The sequence below is a fragment of the Neltuma alba genome, unplaced genomic scaffold (genome assembly GCF_004799145.2).
Source record: "Neltuma alba isolate B1F8T4 unplaced genomic scaffold, ASM479914v2 tig00011195_pilon, whole genome shotgun sequence".
Classification (NCBI taxonomy): Eukaryota; Viridiplantae; Streptophyta; class Magnoliopsida; order Fabales; family Fabaceae; genus Neltuma; species Neltuma alba.
Genome location: NW_021635919.1, coordinates 495,913 through 510,422, shown reverse-complemented (window position 1 = coordinate 510,422; position 14,510 = coordinate 495,913). Strand labels below are relative to the sequence as shown.

At 31.6% G+C, this 14,510-nt stretch overlaps 1 protein-coding gene across 1 annotated transcript; it reads right to left on the bottom strand.

Moving 5' to 3' along the window:
- Positions 1-8,710: 8,710 nt before the first annotated feature.
- LOC114762138 (disease resistance protein RML1A-like) lies at positions 8,711-12,636 on the bottom strand. Its single transcript, XM_028951594.1, has 4 exons — positions 12,116-12,636; positions 10,891-11,980; positions 10,471-10,776; positions 8,711-10,360 (listed from the first exon to the last, which is right to left on the bottom strand). The coding sequence occupies exons 1-4, from the start codon at positions 12,634-12,636 to the stop codon at positions 8,711-8,713; spliced, it is 3,567 nt and encodes a 1,188-aa protein (XP_028807427.1).
- Positions 12,637-14,510: the final 1,874 nt, after the last annotated feature.

The following is a 14,510-nucleotide window of genomic DNA, read 5'->3' as shown; positions in this document are numbered from 1 at the left end:
AATGACATACAAACCTGTGGAAAGTTGAAAAGTCTTTCGAACAATCTTGGGTTTGATTTAAATATAAAATTAAAGTGTGTTTTTTTTGGCAACAAAATTAAAGTGTTTTTTAATTATCAGCAATCCTGAAAACAAGACACAGTTCTGTTGAAAAAAAAAAAACAACTCATAATTCACAGGTATTAAATATACATAAATACTACGTATTGCAAGTTTGAAAACTCTTTTTTTTTTTTGTTCTTGAAGTTTTTTTTTGTTCTTGAAGTATATTCTGATGCTACATGTACTGTAACAAATTGGAATATGTAAGAGACTATTTTGCCAAACTGAAATGCATAAAGTTTGAGAACCGATTGACGGACTAATAATGCAAGAGCCAGAGCTTGAGGGAGCAGAAGCCATTGCAGTTTGTTTCAAAGTGCAGAAAGAACAGTTTGCACACAATGGTGATGACGGAAATAGTCTTCGTGGAATCGCCGGTATAAGAGATGCTGTTAGTATGCCAGCTAAGTTCAGTTCTGTGGTAACGAAGCGGAGTATCCAACTAATAAGTAATGATTCGGTGGAAATTTTGAATCAAAATTTAATGGCACTGTTCTTTTCCTCCCTGCCAGCTGATAGTGGGGTCACGTTGTTAATGTCAGTGATGCTGCTCCCACTCATGGTAGGTCCAAACAATGGAGAACTGGACCCAATTTGGTACTCCATAACCACGTGAGGTTTGTACAGTTTAAATATAATTTCATTAGCCAGTATTTAATTTAAAATGTTTAACTCATAATTTTTAAATAAAAAACTGTTTTTTTATAAAACTGAAAATTTTAAAAATATCTTTATTTTTAATTCTGTATAAATTAAAATATTTTTTAAAAAAATAAAAGTAAAAAATAGATCTGGCATGCGTTTGAAAGTGAAAGCTTGCTAAAGGATGCTCTTCCGTTTCTTTTCATAAAGACAACTACCACTTCTACTTTATTCTGTATAAGAAATATTTGTAAAATGTCACAAATTTTTTGGCTAGTTTTTAAGTTTGTTTCCATTAAATACTTATTTCAATACTTAATAGATTTATTATTTTATTTTGCAAAGCATAATTCATTCATCTTTCTCCATTACATTTTTTTTCTTTCATAATTCTCTTTATTTTAATAATTTCTTTATTCTCTCTCTTATACTTTTTCCTCCTAATAAATAAGGGTATTTTTCCCCAAAAAAAAAGACTTATAATTTTTATATATTTATTATCTTTAATTAATTTTAACTAACTTTTTAATCTATGTGATTTGGTCATATATTTATTATAAAAATGGACAAAGAGTAAGCAATAACATTTGTTATTTTTTGATCCAAATTAATGCCTGTCATTTATAGTTCAAGCATAATTGCATGTATTGGCTTCTACTCCTAGAAAGAGTATATTATAGTAGTCCGCATCCTCATAGAAAGAGTTGTCATGGAGGGAAGAAAAAAATTATCTACGTATCTTGAAACCGGGCCGGACATAAGACATTTACAATATAAAATGGGTTTTACTTAATGTGATTGGATGGAATAATAATTATGGAGAATCTCATTTTAAAAAAAAGAAACTTGAATCAATAAAATGTGTTGTTATTTATAAGTCAAGTATTGTTAAAATCTATTATAAAGTGTGGGAATCAAATATGATTTTAGATGTAGTAATTTCAATCTTCTTTTCGTAACATTCTTCCCAATAATGAATGACTCTTTCTATTTTTTAGAGTCATTTTCATCATTAATATTGAAATTAAGAAAAGCTTAGTATTCCTTTTTTTTTTTTGGAAAAAAATCGAAGTAGCATCCAATTTTATCATTATTACTCATTTGGTGTAGTTTCGAAAAAATGACTAACTTTAAATTAAAGATAATATGAGAATAATATAATAAAGACCTTGACCTTATTAATGCTTTAATTTAGACACAAAAATCACGACTTAACATATTCCCTCATACAATCAATTCATGTCTTGTTTGAATTTTGGAATGGGATGGGATACTTTAAAAACAGTTTTTCAATCTTAATTTACAAAATAAGAAATAAGTATATAAAGAAATTTTATCTCAACTTACATAAATATTTTTATAAGTATTTATCATAAGTGAAAAAATTATCACAACTTTAAAAAATTAAGTAACTTAACTAATTGTTTTTAATATTTACAAATTAGTTATTTAGCCCAAAATTGTCAAACTCGTGGGTCTAAAAAAACTCATAATAGGATATAAACTCGAATCATTAGAGTTTATTTTTATTAATAAACTAGTTCAATACCCATGTAATGCACAAGTATGAATTTATGATCTTTTATATCATATAAAAAGTTGAATTACCATAAAATAGTTAGCCGAAGATAACATTCTGTTTTAAATCATAATTTTAGCTTAATTTTAAGAATTGAATATCAATAAGATGTCAAAGCATGCAATATATATAGCTTCATTATTAACATTTTATTGTTTGGTGTTATACCCGTTATTTAAATAAAACCCATTATTTGGTAGAGTGACCTCTTTTGAAAATTTAGTCAAGCTAAAATTAGTGCATACTAGACATCGACAAATCTAGCATAGTTATTTTATACCTATGAAGATGATTTGTAGAAGAAACAGTGGCTTTTACTTATGTATTATATATATAGTGAGTTGAAACTAACATATTTGATTCAATAATTATATAGGCTAACTTCATAATCAATAATCACATAGGATAAATATCAACAGGTACTTGATCAATTACTTGTTCTAAAAGGCTGTCTTTAAAGCGAATATAAGGAATAAAATCTTTTAGCTTGACCTCGTATTAAGGATTCAAGGTTCAACCTTCATTGTGGACGTTTTGAAGAAACTTCGGTTTCCAACTGTAGAGTCACTTTTGCTCCTAAATCCTCAAATCCACCTAAATTGTGAAAAATGAGAAGCATCATTAATTAACTCAAATAAGAAAGGCTTACCTTTCTTAATTGAAAAGAAGGCAACAAATTAGCCCTCTTCCAATGTGTAAATAGGTGAAGTATCATCTTCATAATATACGTGATATTATCCATTAAGTGTTGCCTTTGATTGCAATGATAACATTTATTTGACCAAAGTGATCTGCACGGAGTAATAGCAGGAAGATGAACAAAAAGAGAAAAAAAAAAAAGATGACTATCTATAGTCATATCATAATCCTTTGCTCGAAAAAAAGATGACTACCCTATAGTCATATCATAATTTGAAACAGCCCTTAGTAGGAAATTTTATTTTATCAACACAATGTGAGTCTCTTGATATATCACAACAGAAGTCAAAATCAGCATGAGATTATAAGTGCAATGTCATTTACAATATTTCACAAGCCATGGTTTATGAAAACAAAAATTAAACAACCAATAGAACACTACCTCTAAATTACCATTCAACATTGCACAATGAAAGAAGGAAGGATAAACCTTCACCTTCGCCTCCACCAAAAACCATAAGATTCCATTAGCAAAACAGGAAAAAAAAAATAGAGTACCTACAAAATATTTGGTGAGGAGAAATTCTCAATCCACATATATAGTGATCATCTGTATAAACGTTCAAATTTTTCCTCTCCTCTCCCAATAAAATTTGTGAGGCGTTAAAAGCATTGGGAGAATAAAATAAGATGAAAAAAATATGAAGTAAAAAAATATCCTAACCAAAAAAAAAAAACCCAAATCATAATATCAAAATGCAAAACTCACTTGAAGACAACGATCGGGATTGAACGATGGTTGGTTGGGAGAGATTCAGCCACGATGGTATATCATCAAGAAGAAAGTAAGTGACGAAGTAGATGGAAAGAAGAGAGGAATCGAGAAGAAGAACTAACAAAAGAAGATGACGAAGGAACTAACCTTTTGCTACAACATTCTGCCACCAAACACAAACAAGGGAAAACATTTGAAAAATGGCAAATATGACTCATCATAATCCATTGCTCGAAAAATTTGAAAAGCTTAAACATGGAATGCATACCTTTCATGATTGCCCACAGAAGGTATAGAATCCTCTACTCCCTCCCTACTTGCAGTAAACTGACTGACGACTATAACCTCCTCCACCATCAAGAATATTGGGCCACGTTTAGGACCTCATCACTTATTCTATTTTTTAATTTTTAAGTAAATACTATTATTATAATTAAAATAACACTGATGCAAAATTATTGTTTCTAAAGTTGCCAGCTATATTTTAGACAAGTATATTTTTTAAGTTGGAGTATTATGTAACTTATGATAATATATATAATGCTTTTTAAAAATTAAATATTTTAGATATTTCAATTATAAAAATATGAAATTCAAAACCATTGTATTAACTAAGAAATGACAAAATGGCGATTTCTCATCTAGAAGAAAATGCTCAGACTTATTTTTCTATTTAAAATTATTGAAGAAGCAATGAATAAATAAAAATAGGAAGGTATGAGAGAGAAATTAAATATCTTTTTAAATTATTGAAACTGAATAAATAAAAAGATAATTGGTTATTAGGATTGGGAAGTTATATTATTTAATTTGAAATTTAAAATATTTAGTAACACTACAAGATTAATGTAAATTTCAAATTTTGAAAATATATCAGTTATATATTCCATGATTTTTGGGATCAAGAAAGTTATTTTATGCAATTCAAATATGAAATATTTTAGATATATAAGTTTAAGACGTACAACAATATCATTAAATAAAAAATAATAAAAATAAGATATTTTATCCAATAAAAAATTAAGTAAAAAATGCATCAGAGGGTGAAAAACGTGTGTAAATAGAGGATGTGTGCCTAAAATTTTGACTTTTGCAAAATAGAAAAATAATGCCGATCTATTTTTCATTTAAAATTATTGAATAATAACATATTAAATAAGAAATAGGAGAATGTGAATAAGAATTGAATGGGAATAAACAATAAATATCTTTGGAATAAACAACTATGGTTAACTTTAAATTTAAAATATATTTTTAAGATAACTTCTAATTCTAAAATGTAAACAAACAACTCACCTAAAATAATTTGAGATAACTGTCAGATTCATTATGAAAGATAACTGTCAAATTTTATCATGATGGGGAGGAATACATAGATAGGAGAGGTGTGCATAAAATTTTAGCTTTTACTAAAATATAAAAAAAAACATATTTAAACTAAACATGCTCCCTCTAGGCACGCACGTATAATGATACTATTATAAGATTTGACTAGAATTATAAGAATCATTTTGTCTCTTATATTTATGTATTTTTCCAAGATAATCCTTCTAATAATGATAGTTTTAGCTAATACTTAATTAGCAGATTTTAGGAATGACAATACTTATTTATTATAATAACCAACTTAACTTAATTCTTCAAATAAGTCAATTGGTATAATTAGGAAGAGTACAATTTGAATCAGTTTTTAATATTTCTCAGATTAATGGTAAATAAATAATAGCTTGTTACCAACGTGGATATATCCGACTATTAGAAACATGGATAGAATCATGAGTAAAAATGTGACCTTCTTTTTTTTTTTAAAAAAAAAGACGAACACTTCTCTACTCATAGGTGATGCCACGTGTTGCACTGCCAGCAACTCATGCCTTGTACCTTACTTTTATATATTAATAGATAGATTAATATTAAAAATGTATAATTAAATAATTAAAATATAAAAAATAACAACAATTCTATTTAAATATATTTTGAATCCAAATAATTAAAATTAAATCCATCAACCTACATAATTTACCATATTCTATGAATAAATTTTATAAAATTCACATAAAGTCACTAAACATACCTAAATTCAAAAATTTAGTACAAATTTAAAAGTGAGTTGACATAATTTTGTCAGATAAAAATGTAAAAACAAGAAACTCAATAAGTGAACTCATAAGGTCAATCGAGTTTACAGCTAACAAGAATTTAATATCAAGTTAACATGATTATGTAAATTGAAAACGTAAAAATGTTAAACTTTGAGACTCAACTCATTAGTTTAACAACAATGATTTAACTTTTATGTTAAAAATTGAATATAGTAATATTTTGACTGAAAGTTTTTTAACACTCCATTCGGTCTTTAATATAAAACCTATTTAATAATATAATTATATTATAAAATAGGTTTTATATTAATAGAGGACTAGTATTTTTTTCCTCTTCCAATCTTTTCTCCATCCAACACTGACTCATCATCTACAAGAATAAATTACCACTGCAACCGGACAACCGAAACAGCCAAATGTACTACTTCACGTGGCAGACCAAAGGTGGCTTCTCTCTCTGCACTCTTGCCCCGCGCAAGCAATTATGATTTTGGGAAGACTGAAGAGGCTTTACCCGCCTTTGCCCCCACACTGTAACAGCTATATTTTACTGCGTTCACCTGGGGTTAAAAAAAATTGTGCTAAATAGTATAATCATTTTAGTTAGGTTAGTCATTTCCTAATCGAGCCTTATTATCTTCAAATAAATTATTATTATTTTTAATTAATTCACATGTTATTTTATGTTATGTATTAGAAAAAATGCCTTGTTAATATCAAGTTTAAACTTGTCATTTTCTAATCAGGACTTGTTATTTCCAATAAATTATTATCAAACCAAAGTAAAACAGTTAACTTATCTTATTTTTTGCATTATAATGTTAAGAAATTATTTGTGACCCAATAGTCACTGTATTTTTGGTTGGCTCAAATAATCATGGGATAGTGGGATCAAATCTTCCCCCATCATTTTCCTCAAATAATTTCCCATAACAAAAAAAAAGATTTTTTTGTTTGTTTCTGCCTATTACTTATGTTCAATTTAACCTAAAATGGGTGATTAATAAATATCAAGAACTCCTGATTTATTAGACGCCCTCTAGATCTAATTTGAATTGAAGGAGTATTTTAATTCTAAATCATATATTTTATCTTTCAAATTTATAATTTTCTTGTTACACTATTATTGCTATAGTACACATTGATGGGAATTTATATTAATGTGGTAGTTTTCAATACAATTATTAAAGGAGTATTTAGGTAAATCAAACACATATTTTTTTTTAAATAATAAACTTACTCCATAAATTAGTTACATAACTCCTATATTTAAAATTGGAGGGAGTATATGTTTTTTCTTTTTTGGGCGGAGTAATTATGAAGTCAAGTCATTGGGAGAATTGCATTTGCATGTGAAAGCTTCTGCTTAACTAAGGTCCAACAAAATGTGTGGCCTACGCAGAAAAGATGGTGTTGATGTTTTCATATACCCATTGCTTTGCTATTTCACCGCAACTTCCTCTCACTTAGGGGTTTGGAGGAATAATAATTACTCTGTTACTTCCTTGCAAATTTATAATTTTTTGCCCAAATTATTTTTATTGTTCACATATATTAAGAGAGTTCGTAGTTTCACAAATTAGTTATATATATATATACACACATATCTTATATTAAGAGTAAGAGTTAGTGTTATTTAGAACTCAAGACTTACGGTGGAATTGCACGCATCGGCCTCCATATTGAACTCGTCCATATCCTCAATCGAGAAGTTGTGCATAAAGGATTGAAAATTCCCCTTGTTGTTTGGATGTGAAAAATATAGAGAGAAAAGAATACTCAAAAATAAAACTTTAAAAAATAATAAATCTTTTGCAGAAAATTTTCCTTCACAATATTTTCTCCCATTATTTTTTTCTTCTCTCTCATTATTTTTCTCTTATTTTTTCTTCCATCCAAATCTAGCCTTCATGTTATATTAAATCAGGCGATACATCCACTATACAAGGACATATAGGAACTTGTAGGAAGTTGGAAACACCTTGGAACAATTTTGGGTTTACTCTAAATAGAAAATTAAAGTTTTCTTTTAATTATCAGCAATCCTGAAAACAAGACATAATTTTATTGAAAAAAACAACTATTAATTCACATATCTTAAATATACATAAATGCTATGTATTGCATGTTTGAAAACTCCATTTTTTGTTCTTGAAGTGTATTTCGATGCTACATGTACCGTAACAAACTGGAATATGTAAGAGACTATTTTGCCAAACTGAAATGCATAAGGTTTGAGAACCGATGCACAGACTAATAATGCGATAGCCACGCCAACATTAATTGATCATCTGCAAGAATATAATTACCACAATTACCATAATGTGGCAAATTGGCTTGTGCAAGTTATGGCACGTTACATTCATACTCTGTTTTCAAGTCTCTACTGTGTTCTCACCTATGTGTTCTCATCTACAAACATCAATATGCCGATCAGAATCAGTTCAATGATACTCAACAACTTTCATCTAAAACTCAATTTGGAGGAGCAATAGCTCATCCCCTGTTTTTCATTACTCTGTTTATATCTACAAACACCAACATGCCCATTAGTTAAAAGCAACTTATTTTATTTGTTTGAGAAATCTTTCATTGATATGTTGTTTATATGAGATTATCATTTCCCTGGAATGGAATTACTGAACTGATGAAAAAAACTCAAAATCTCAAAATTCAACCATTAGTGCAATAATTATTACAAAAAAAGGGCATCAAATAATCTTCTTCTTCTTGTTTTTTTTTTTTTTGCTGGAACCTATATAGTTGACAATCTTTAGCATGTAATCATTGTCAACACAGCTGGGAGAGTATTATGGTCAAGCATGAATACATGCTCTTAATTTGCTACTTAAAGGAGGAGATAATACCTATTCAATCATTATGGCCTTGCGTTTTCGGGAATTCAAAATTGAACGCCGCCGATTTCCCCTGTTGATCAACATTGTAATATTCTGAGGCATATATGGGATAGACTCCACACTCTTTGATGAGAATATCACTACCAATTCCAAAATCGAATTTGAACAAAAGATTTTGGTCATAAGAGGTGGTTTCATGGTTTCTTCTTTTCTCTTCAATCTTCCTGACTATCAATTCAGATAGTTTTGGATTAGAACGTAGGAGAACATTTCCAGGACTGAATTTTATGAGCGATGAAAATGCAATTTCGCGAGTCATTTCATCCAATGTAAAGCCGAAGGAAATTTCAGGGGCCATATGCTCTTCCCGTGGGAAGGAGTCAGGAACAACGGCGCAAAAAACAAAACCCGCTAAATTGTAAGAAGCTGGAGGTAGTTCGATGATGCTCGAATCATTTTGGGATCTATGATTCCCAAACAACTTCGGAACCTTCTTCCCTGGGAAACAAACTGTAACATCATTCTTCTCATGAACTGCTTTCTCTAACAACAAATTGGCTTGTTCTTCAATGGCGCCCAGATCTAAGTTCACACAGTTGATGAATGAAAAGATTTTCTCACCATAATTCTCAGATGTGCTTGAAATTGTTGAAGCAGACACCGTCTTCAGTGATGTGCAGTCTGTGGCAATCAACTTTCTAAGGGATGGAGGAAGTTCCGGTAGACTCCGAAGCATGGTGCAACCTTCTACAGATAGATAGCGTAGCTCAGAAAGATGTGTGATATTGTGGGGGAGTTCAGTTAGGTCGCGCCACTCCTTCAAAGACAACACTTCTAAAGATGGCAATGCATCAAATAGAACTGCCATCTTTTGAATACCAAGGCACATGAGTTTAAAACGACAAAGCATGGTCTGTGGAGGATACCAAGGACTTAAAGTATGGAGCAGGAGACGATTGAGATTTCTAAGGTGATGAACGAAGGAGAGGTTGAACGAGAGTGCTGTGCAATCAGTGGCATCTAATAATTTAAGGGAGGGGGGAAGCTCTGGTAAATATTGAAGATTCCTGCAACCTCCCAAATAAAGCTCTTCCAGACTCGAGAGTTGCCTGATATTATCTGGGAGTTCAGTTAAGTCACAGCACATCTCGAGAGTCAGTGATTGGAGGCTGCATAAGCTATCAAATAGCACATGTAGGTCGACACTGTCAATCTTCTGGCTGGAAACACGGAGTTCCTCCAGATATGTCAAGCAACTTAATACCTTTAGATTCTTCAATTTTGTATCACAGAGGTTGAGTCTTCTAAGCTTTGAACAACGCCCAATTGATGGGCTCAATTCTTCTATATCATTTCCATCTAAATCTAAAGATGTTAGTTCTTCTGATGACACCGAGAACTCCTTAAGACGATAGCACCCAGTTATATTGACTTCTTTGAGAGATTTTAGATGAATTCTACTTTGGAGACTCTCAAGGCTATGGCAGCCGCTGACATCCAAAGAAATGAGACTATGCAGGGATAGGAGAGATGCATGCACATGACACAAACGTGCACAACCACTCAGATCTATGGTTTCAAGACTACGAGCCTTGGAAAAATCGGGTAACTCCCTCAGCGCAAAACAACATTCAAGTTTTACTCTTCTTAAATTAGCTAAATCCTGGAAACCATTAGGAAATATTAAAAACACAAATAAATAAAGGCATTACATCGGAAATCAAAGATCTCAAATATTAATTAATATTTAAAACTAAAAATGATATATAATACCTGCACTCCTTCCCAAAGTGTTTCAACCCGGCTCCATTCCAAGTTAAGTTCAAGAAGAAGCTCAGCACAAAAATTTGATGGCAAGGACTTTCCTGGGTATCCTGCCCAGTGGAAGTACCTTATTTTGGTAGAAATTGACTCAAGACCTGCTGCAATACCCAATTCATCTGACATAATCTGAGTTAATGATGAGTAAACTTTAAGAAATCTTATTCTTGTCATTTTATTAAAAGTCTCAGCAGTCAAATCTAAAGGTCTATTAATCTCATCTGTATTGAATATTATGCCTTCAACCTCTTTTTCTCCCTGAAAATTACAAAGTTTAGACTTTATAAACAGCAAGAAAAATAAAGAACATTTTCTGGCATTGGTGACCAATAACGTTTTCTTAGAATGAGAGAGAAGAAGGTATATTCTTACCTCACAATTTTTCAATACATCATAGATTTCGCTAGGATCCCATAATCTACTCCTTTTTCCAGGTTCACTGATATTCTCTTCACGAACAATTTGTAAGCCCATTTCCTGTATTAAGTCATGCATCTCAACTTTTCCATTGGTTGTGACAATCAGAGCCTTATCTTTAAGGTTTTGCATGCCAACAGTTGGATGGAATTCATAGCTCTTTAATAGCTCTTCTACAAATGCTTCATTTTCACCCTTTAAGAAACATGCAATGTCTAGGAAAGTTTGCTTCTCTTCATAGGCTAATCCATCATAACTCAATCTCAACACCTTTTGAATTTCGTCATTTGGACTCCTTGCTCGTAGTTTTGTCAACACACCATCCCATAACCTTTTATCTTCAGAGTGAACATATGAACCCAGAACTGTTAAAGCCAAGGGATTGTGCCGAGTATATTCTACAAAACCTTCTATGAGCTGTTCATATCCGTGTTCTGGATAGTCTGATCCAAAGGCCTTGCGGATGAAAAGTTGACGCGAATTGTGATAACTCAATCCCTTGGCCTCAAGTATTTCATAACCTTTTCCCTGAAGCAATTTCCTATTTCTTGTTGTTATAATAACTTTACTGCCTTCTCCTAAGAAATTACATATGTTTTCCTGCAAACCCTCAAATTGGTCAAAACTATCAATATCATCAAGCACAACCATAGCTTTTTTCCTACCAAGCCTTCTGGCAACAAAGGCATTTCTTAAAACATTTGACGTGTTACTTGGCATATCTTGCCCTAGCAGCTCCGAGACAAGAGAGCTACAAACACTTTCCAATCCAAGTTTTTCTGTTTTTCCCCTAATATTTTCCAAGAAGCAGCAATTGTCATACCGAGAAGATAATTTGGCAAATACAGCATTTGCCATTGTGGTCTTCCCTACACCGCCCATCCCCCAAATTCCAACTCTTTGAAATTTTCCTAGTAACTCTTCAATGGGTTCGATCATTTCATCCATTCCAACCACATCTTTTAATGTTTGTCCACGATTATGTATTTGTTCTAGTTTCGTGCTAATATCAGTGGTAATTTCTTGAATTAAATTGGATTCATCCCTGTTAAACAAAGCAAAAAAAAAAAGAAATAAACTGAGTAAACCATCTATTTTACACAGCAAGCTGCGACTTTGGGTGGGATACCCAGGGAATCCTTACAATTTGGTTGGATGACTTTGATAGGGACATACTTACGTGAAGTCTTGGTAGTGCCTGCCGCTTAAATAGCCAGCTTCAGAAAGAGCTGCTTTCCATCTATTCACCCTTTCTGGGTTATTCATGAAATCTTTCTCATGTTGTTCAAATGCCTTCTCATAAACTCCGGTCTGCTTTCGAACATGTGAGGGGTCAACTTTGTAGAAGATGGGGATAACAAACTGGCCCTCATCCTTTCTGCACTGCATGATTTGGGCGAGTTCATCCAGGCACCATCTTGAGGAAGCATAGTCTTTTGAGAAGACTATTATAGATACGCTGGAATCCTTGATTGCTTGGATCAGCGATGGTGTGATTTCATTACCTTTCTCTATTTGCTTATCGTCACGAAAGGACAAAATGAATTCTCGTTTGAGAGCAGCATGAAGATGGCTGGTGATGTTGTTGCGGGTATCACCTCTAAAACTTACAAATACATCATACTTTCTCGGAGCATTTGGCCTAGAGCCAGATCTTGAGGAAGCAGAAACCACCGTAGTTTTTTTCAGGGTGCAGTTCATACGCTCTCTCTACCCCCCTTTCAATAGACTTGAAGCTGCAGCACCCGTGGGACTCTGATTAATCTCCCGAATCTCTCTCTGTCTTCTTTGCTGAGAAATGGCAAAAAGCATGGATGATAGAGTATATGGCAGCCAATAGACTTGACTCAGTTTTAGGTCTTCAGAGCTGAATGACACGGCAACTGATACTCTTTTTATTTGTTTGGTTTGCCAACGACACTTTTTACTCTGTTCACATTGGAATACATTTCCGATTCTTACCCCCTTTCTTTTATTTCTTTTTTGGCCAGACCCCTTTCTTTTATTTCTGGCCTTGGAAAATTTGGACATGCGAATGAAGTAGATACATATTATAGATAATAATTTGAGGAGGATCCAACTGAAAACATCACTATTTTAACATACTTTGAGTAGTATTATTTATGACTCACAAATAGTATTGCTTATGAAGTCTAAGTCTTTGCGGAAGTTGCAAAAGGTTGTACGCAATCAAGGTCCAACAAAATGTGTGGCCTACCTTTAGAAGTTGATATTGATGCTTCAAGCCAATTGCTCTGTTACTTCTCTGCAACTTCTTGTCTTATTAACGTGGCCAGGGGAAATAATAATTAGTCCTTTCATTTTGATTCATATTTCTTTTTCAAAAATTAAAGGAGTGTCCAATTTTATCATTATTTAAACTCATTTGATGTAACCTTTAAAAAATGAATTAACATTAAATAAATACTCTTCCGGTCCTTAATATAAGACCTTTTTAACTAATTTGATTAGATTAAGAAAGTTAGGTAAGTTAGTTAATTAAAGAAATATGACATATTTTTTTCTAAAACACCATAATCATCTTCCTTAATATCCTTTCTCCCTCTTCTACTTGATTATAGTTGAGGAAGTATCCATAGGGATAATTTAGGAAAAATTGATAAATATGAGGAATAGGTCTTATATTTAGGATCAAAATCAACTCAATAATTAGATTCTATATTAAGGACCGGAGGAGTAAAATATAAAGAAAAGACTAAAAATTTCTTATTTTATAAAAGGGATCAGAGGCAGTGCTTTGAACTTATTCGCCTTTTCATTTAGATCCAAAAAAAAAAACAAAGAGTCAGGATATGGGATGTTCCCCGGCACAATCAATCTAGCGGTAACTTTGAATCAAAGTTCAATTGCTAAGCTTTCCATGCAACTCTCACCAACTAACGGTAGGGTTATAGTTGTTAGTTATTCCTGTACTTAATACAAAAGTTATTTTATTAATTTAAGAGAAAAAATATAATTATTAGTTAATTATAACAAAGATGATATGATTTTTCTAAAATATCTTTATATAATATTAGATTATATGTTAGTTTATAAGTCAGATAAATTAGTTCAAGAAAATAATAAATAGGATCAAATTTAGATTTTACATCTAAAATCAAATCTAACTCCTAACTAATCTTATATAGGAAAGGGAGAGTAATTGTGAGCGATAATTGGGTCAATTGTGTTTGAAGATGTGTTAAATAATAGGTTCTAATATTTATTATTTTTTGGACCAAATTAATATCTATTATTTAGAAGTCAAGTTTTTGGTGGAATTGCATGCATTGGCTTCCATTTGAAACTGGTCCATATCCTCACCCGAAAAGTTGTGCATAGAGGGAGAAATAATACTAAAAGAAAAAGCTTTAGAAAAATAGCAAATTTTTTTGTAGTCGCATCCAAACTAACGCCTCATTGTTATATTAGACCAGGCAGAAACACACACTATACAAAGATATAAGAACTTGTAGGAAGTTGGAAACACCTTCGAACCATTTCGGGTTTACTCTAAATAGAATTTTTTTTTCTAATTATCAGTAATCTTGAACAGAAGACAGAGTTTTTTTGAA

Coding starts and splice junctions, on each gene's coding strand:
- LOC114762138 (XM_028951594.1), bottom strand. CDS start 12,636: ATGAACTGCACCCTGAAAAAAACTACGGTGGTTTCTGCTTCCTCAAGA. Junction 10,777..10,890: donor ATGTATTGAAAAATTGTGAG/GTAAGAATATAC, acceptor TGTAATTTTCAG/GGAGAAAAAGAGGTTGAAGG. Junction 10,361..10,470: donor CACTTTGGGAAGGAGTGCAG/GTATTATATATC, acceptor AATGGTTTCCAG/GATTTAGCTAATTTAAGAAG.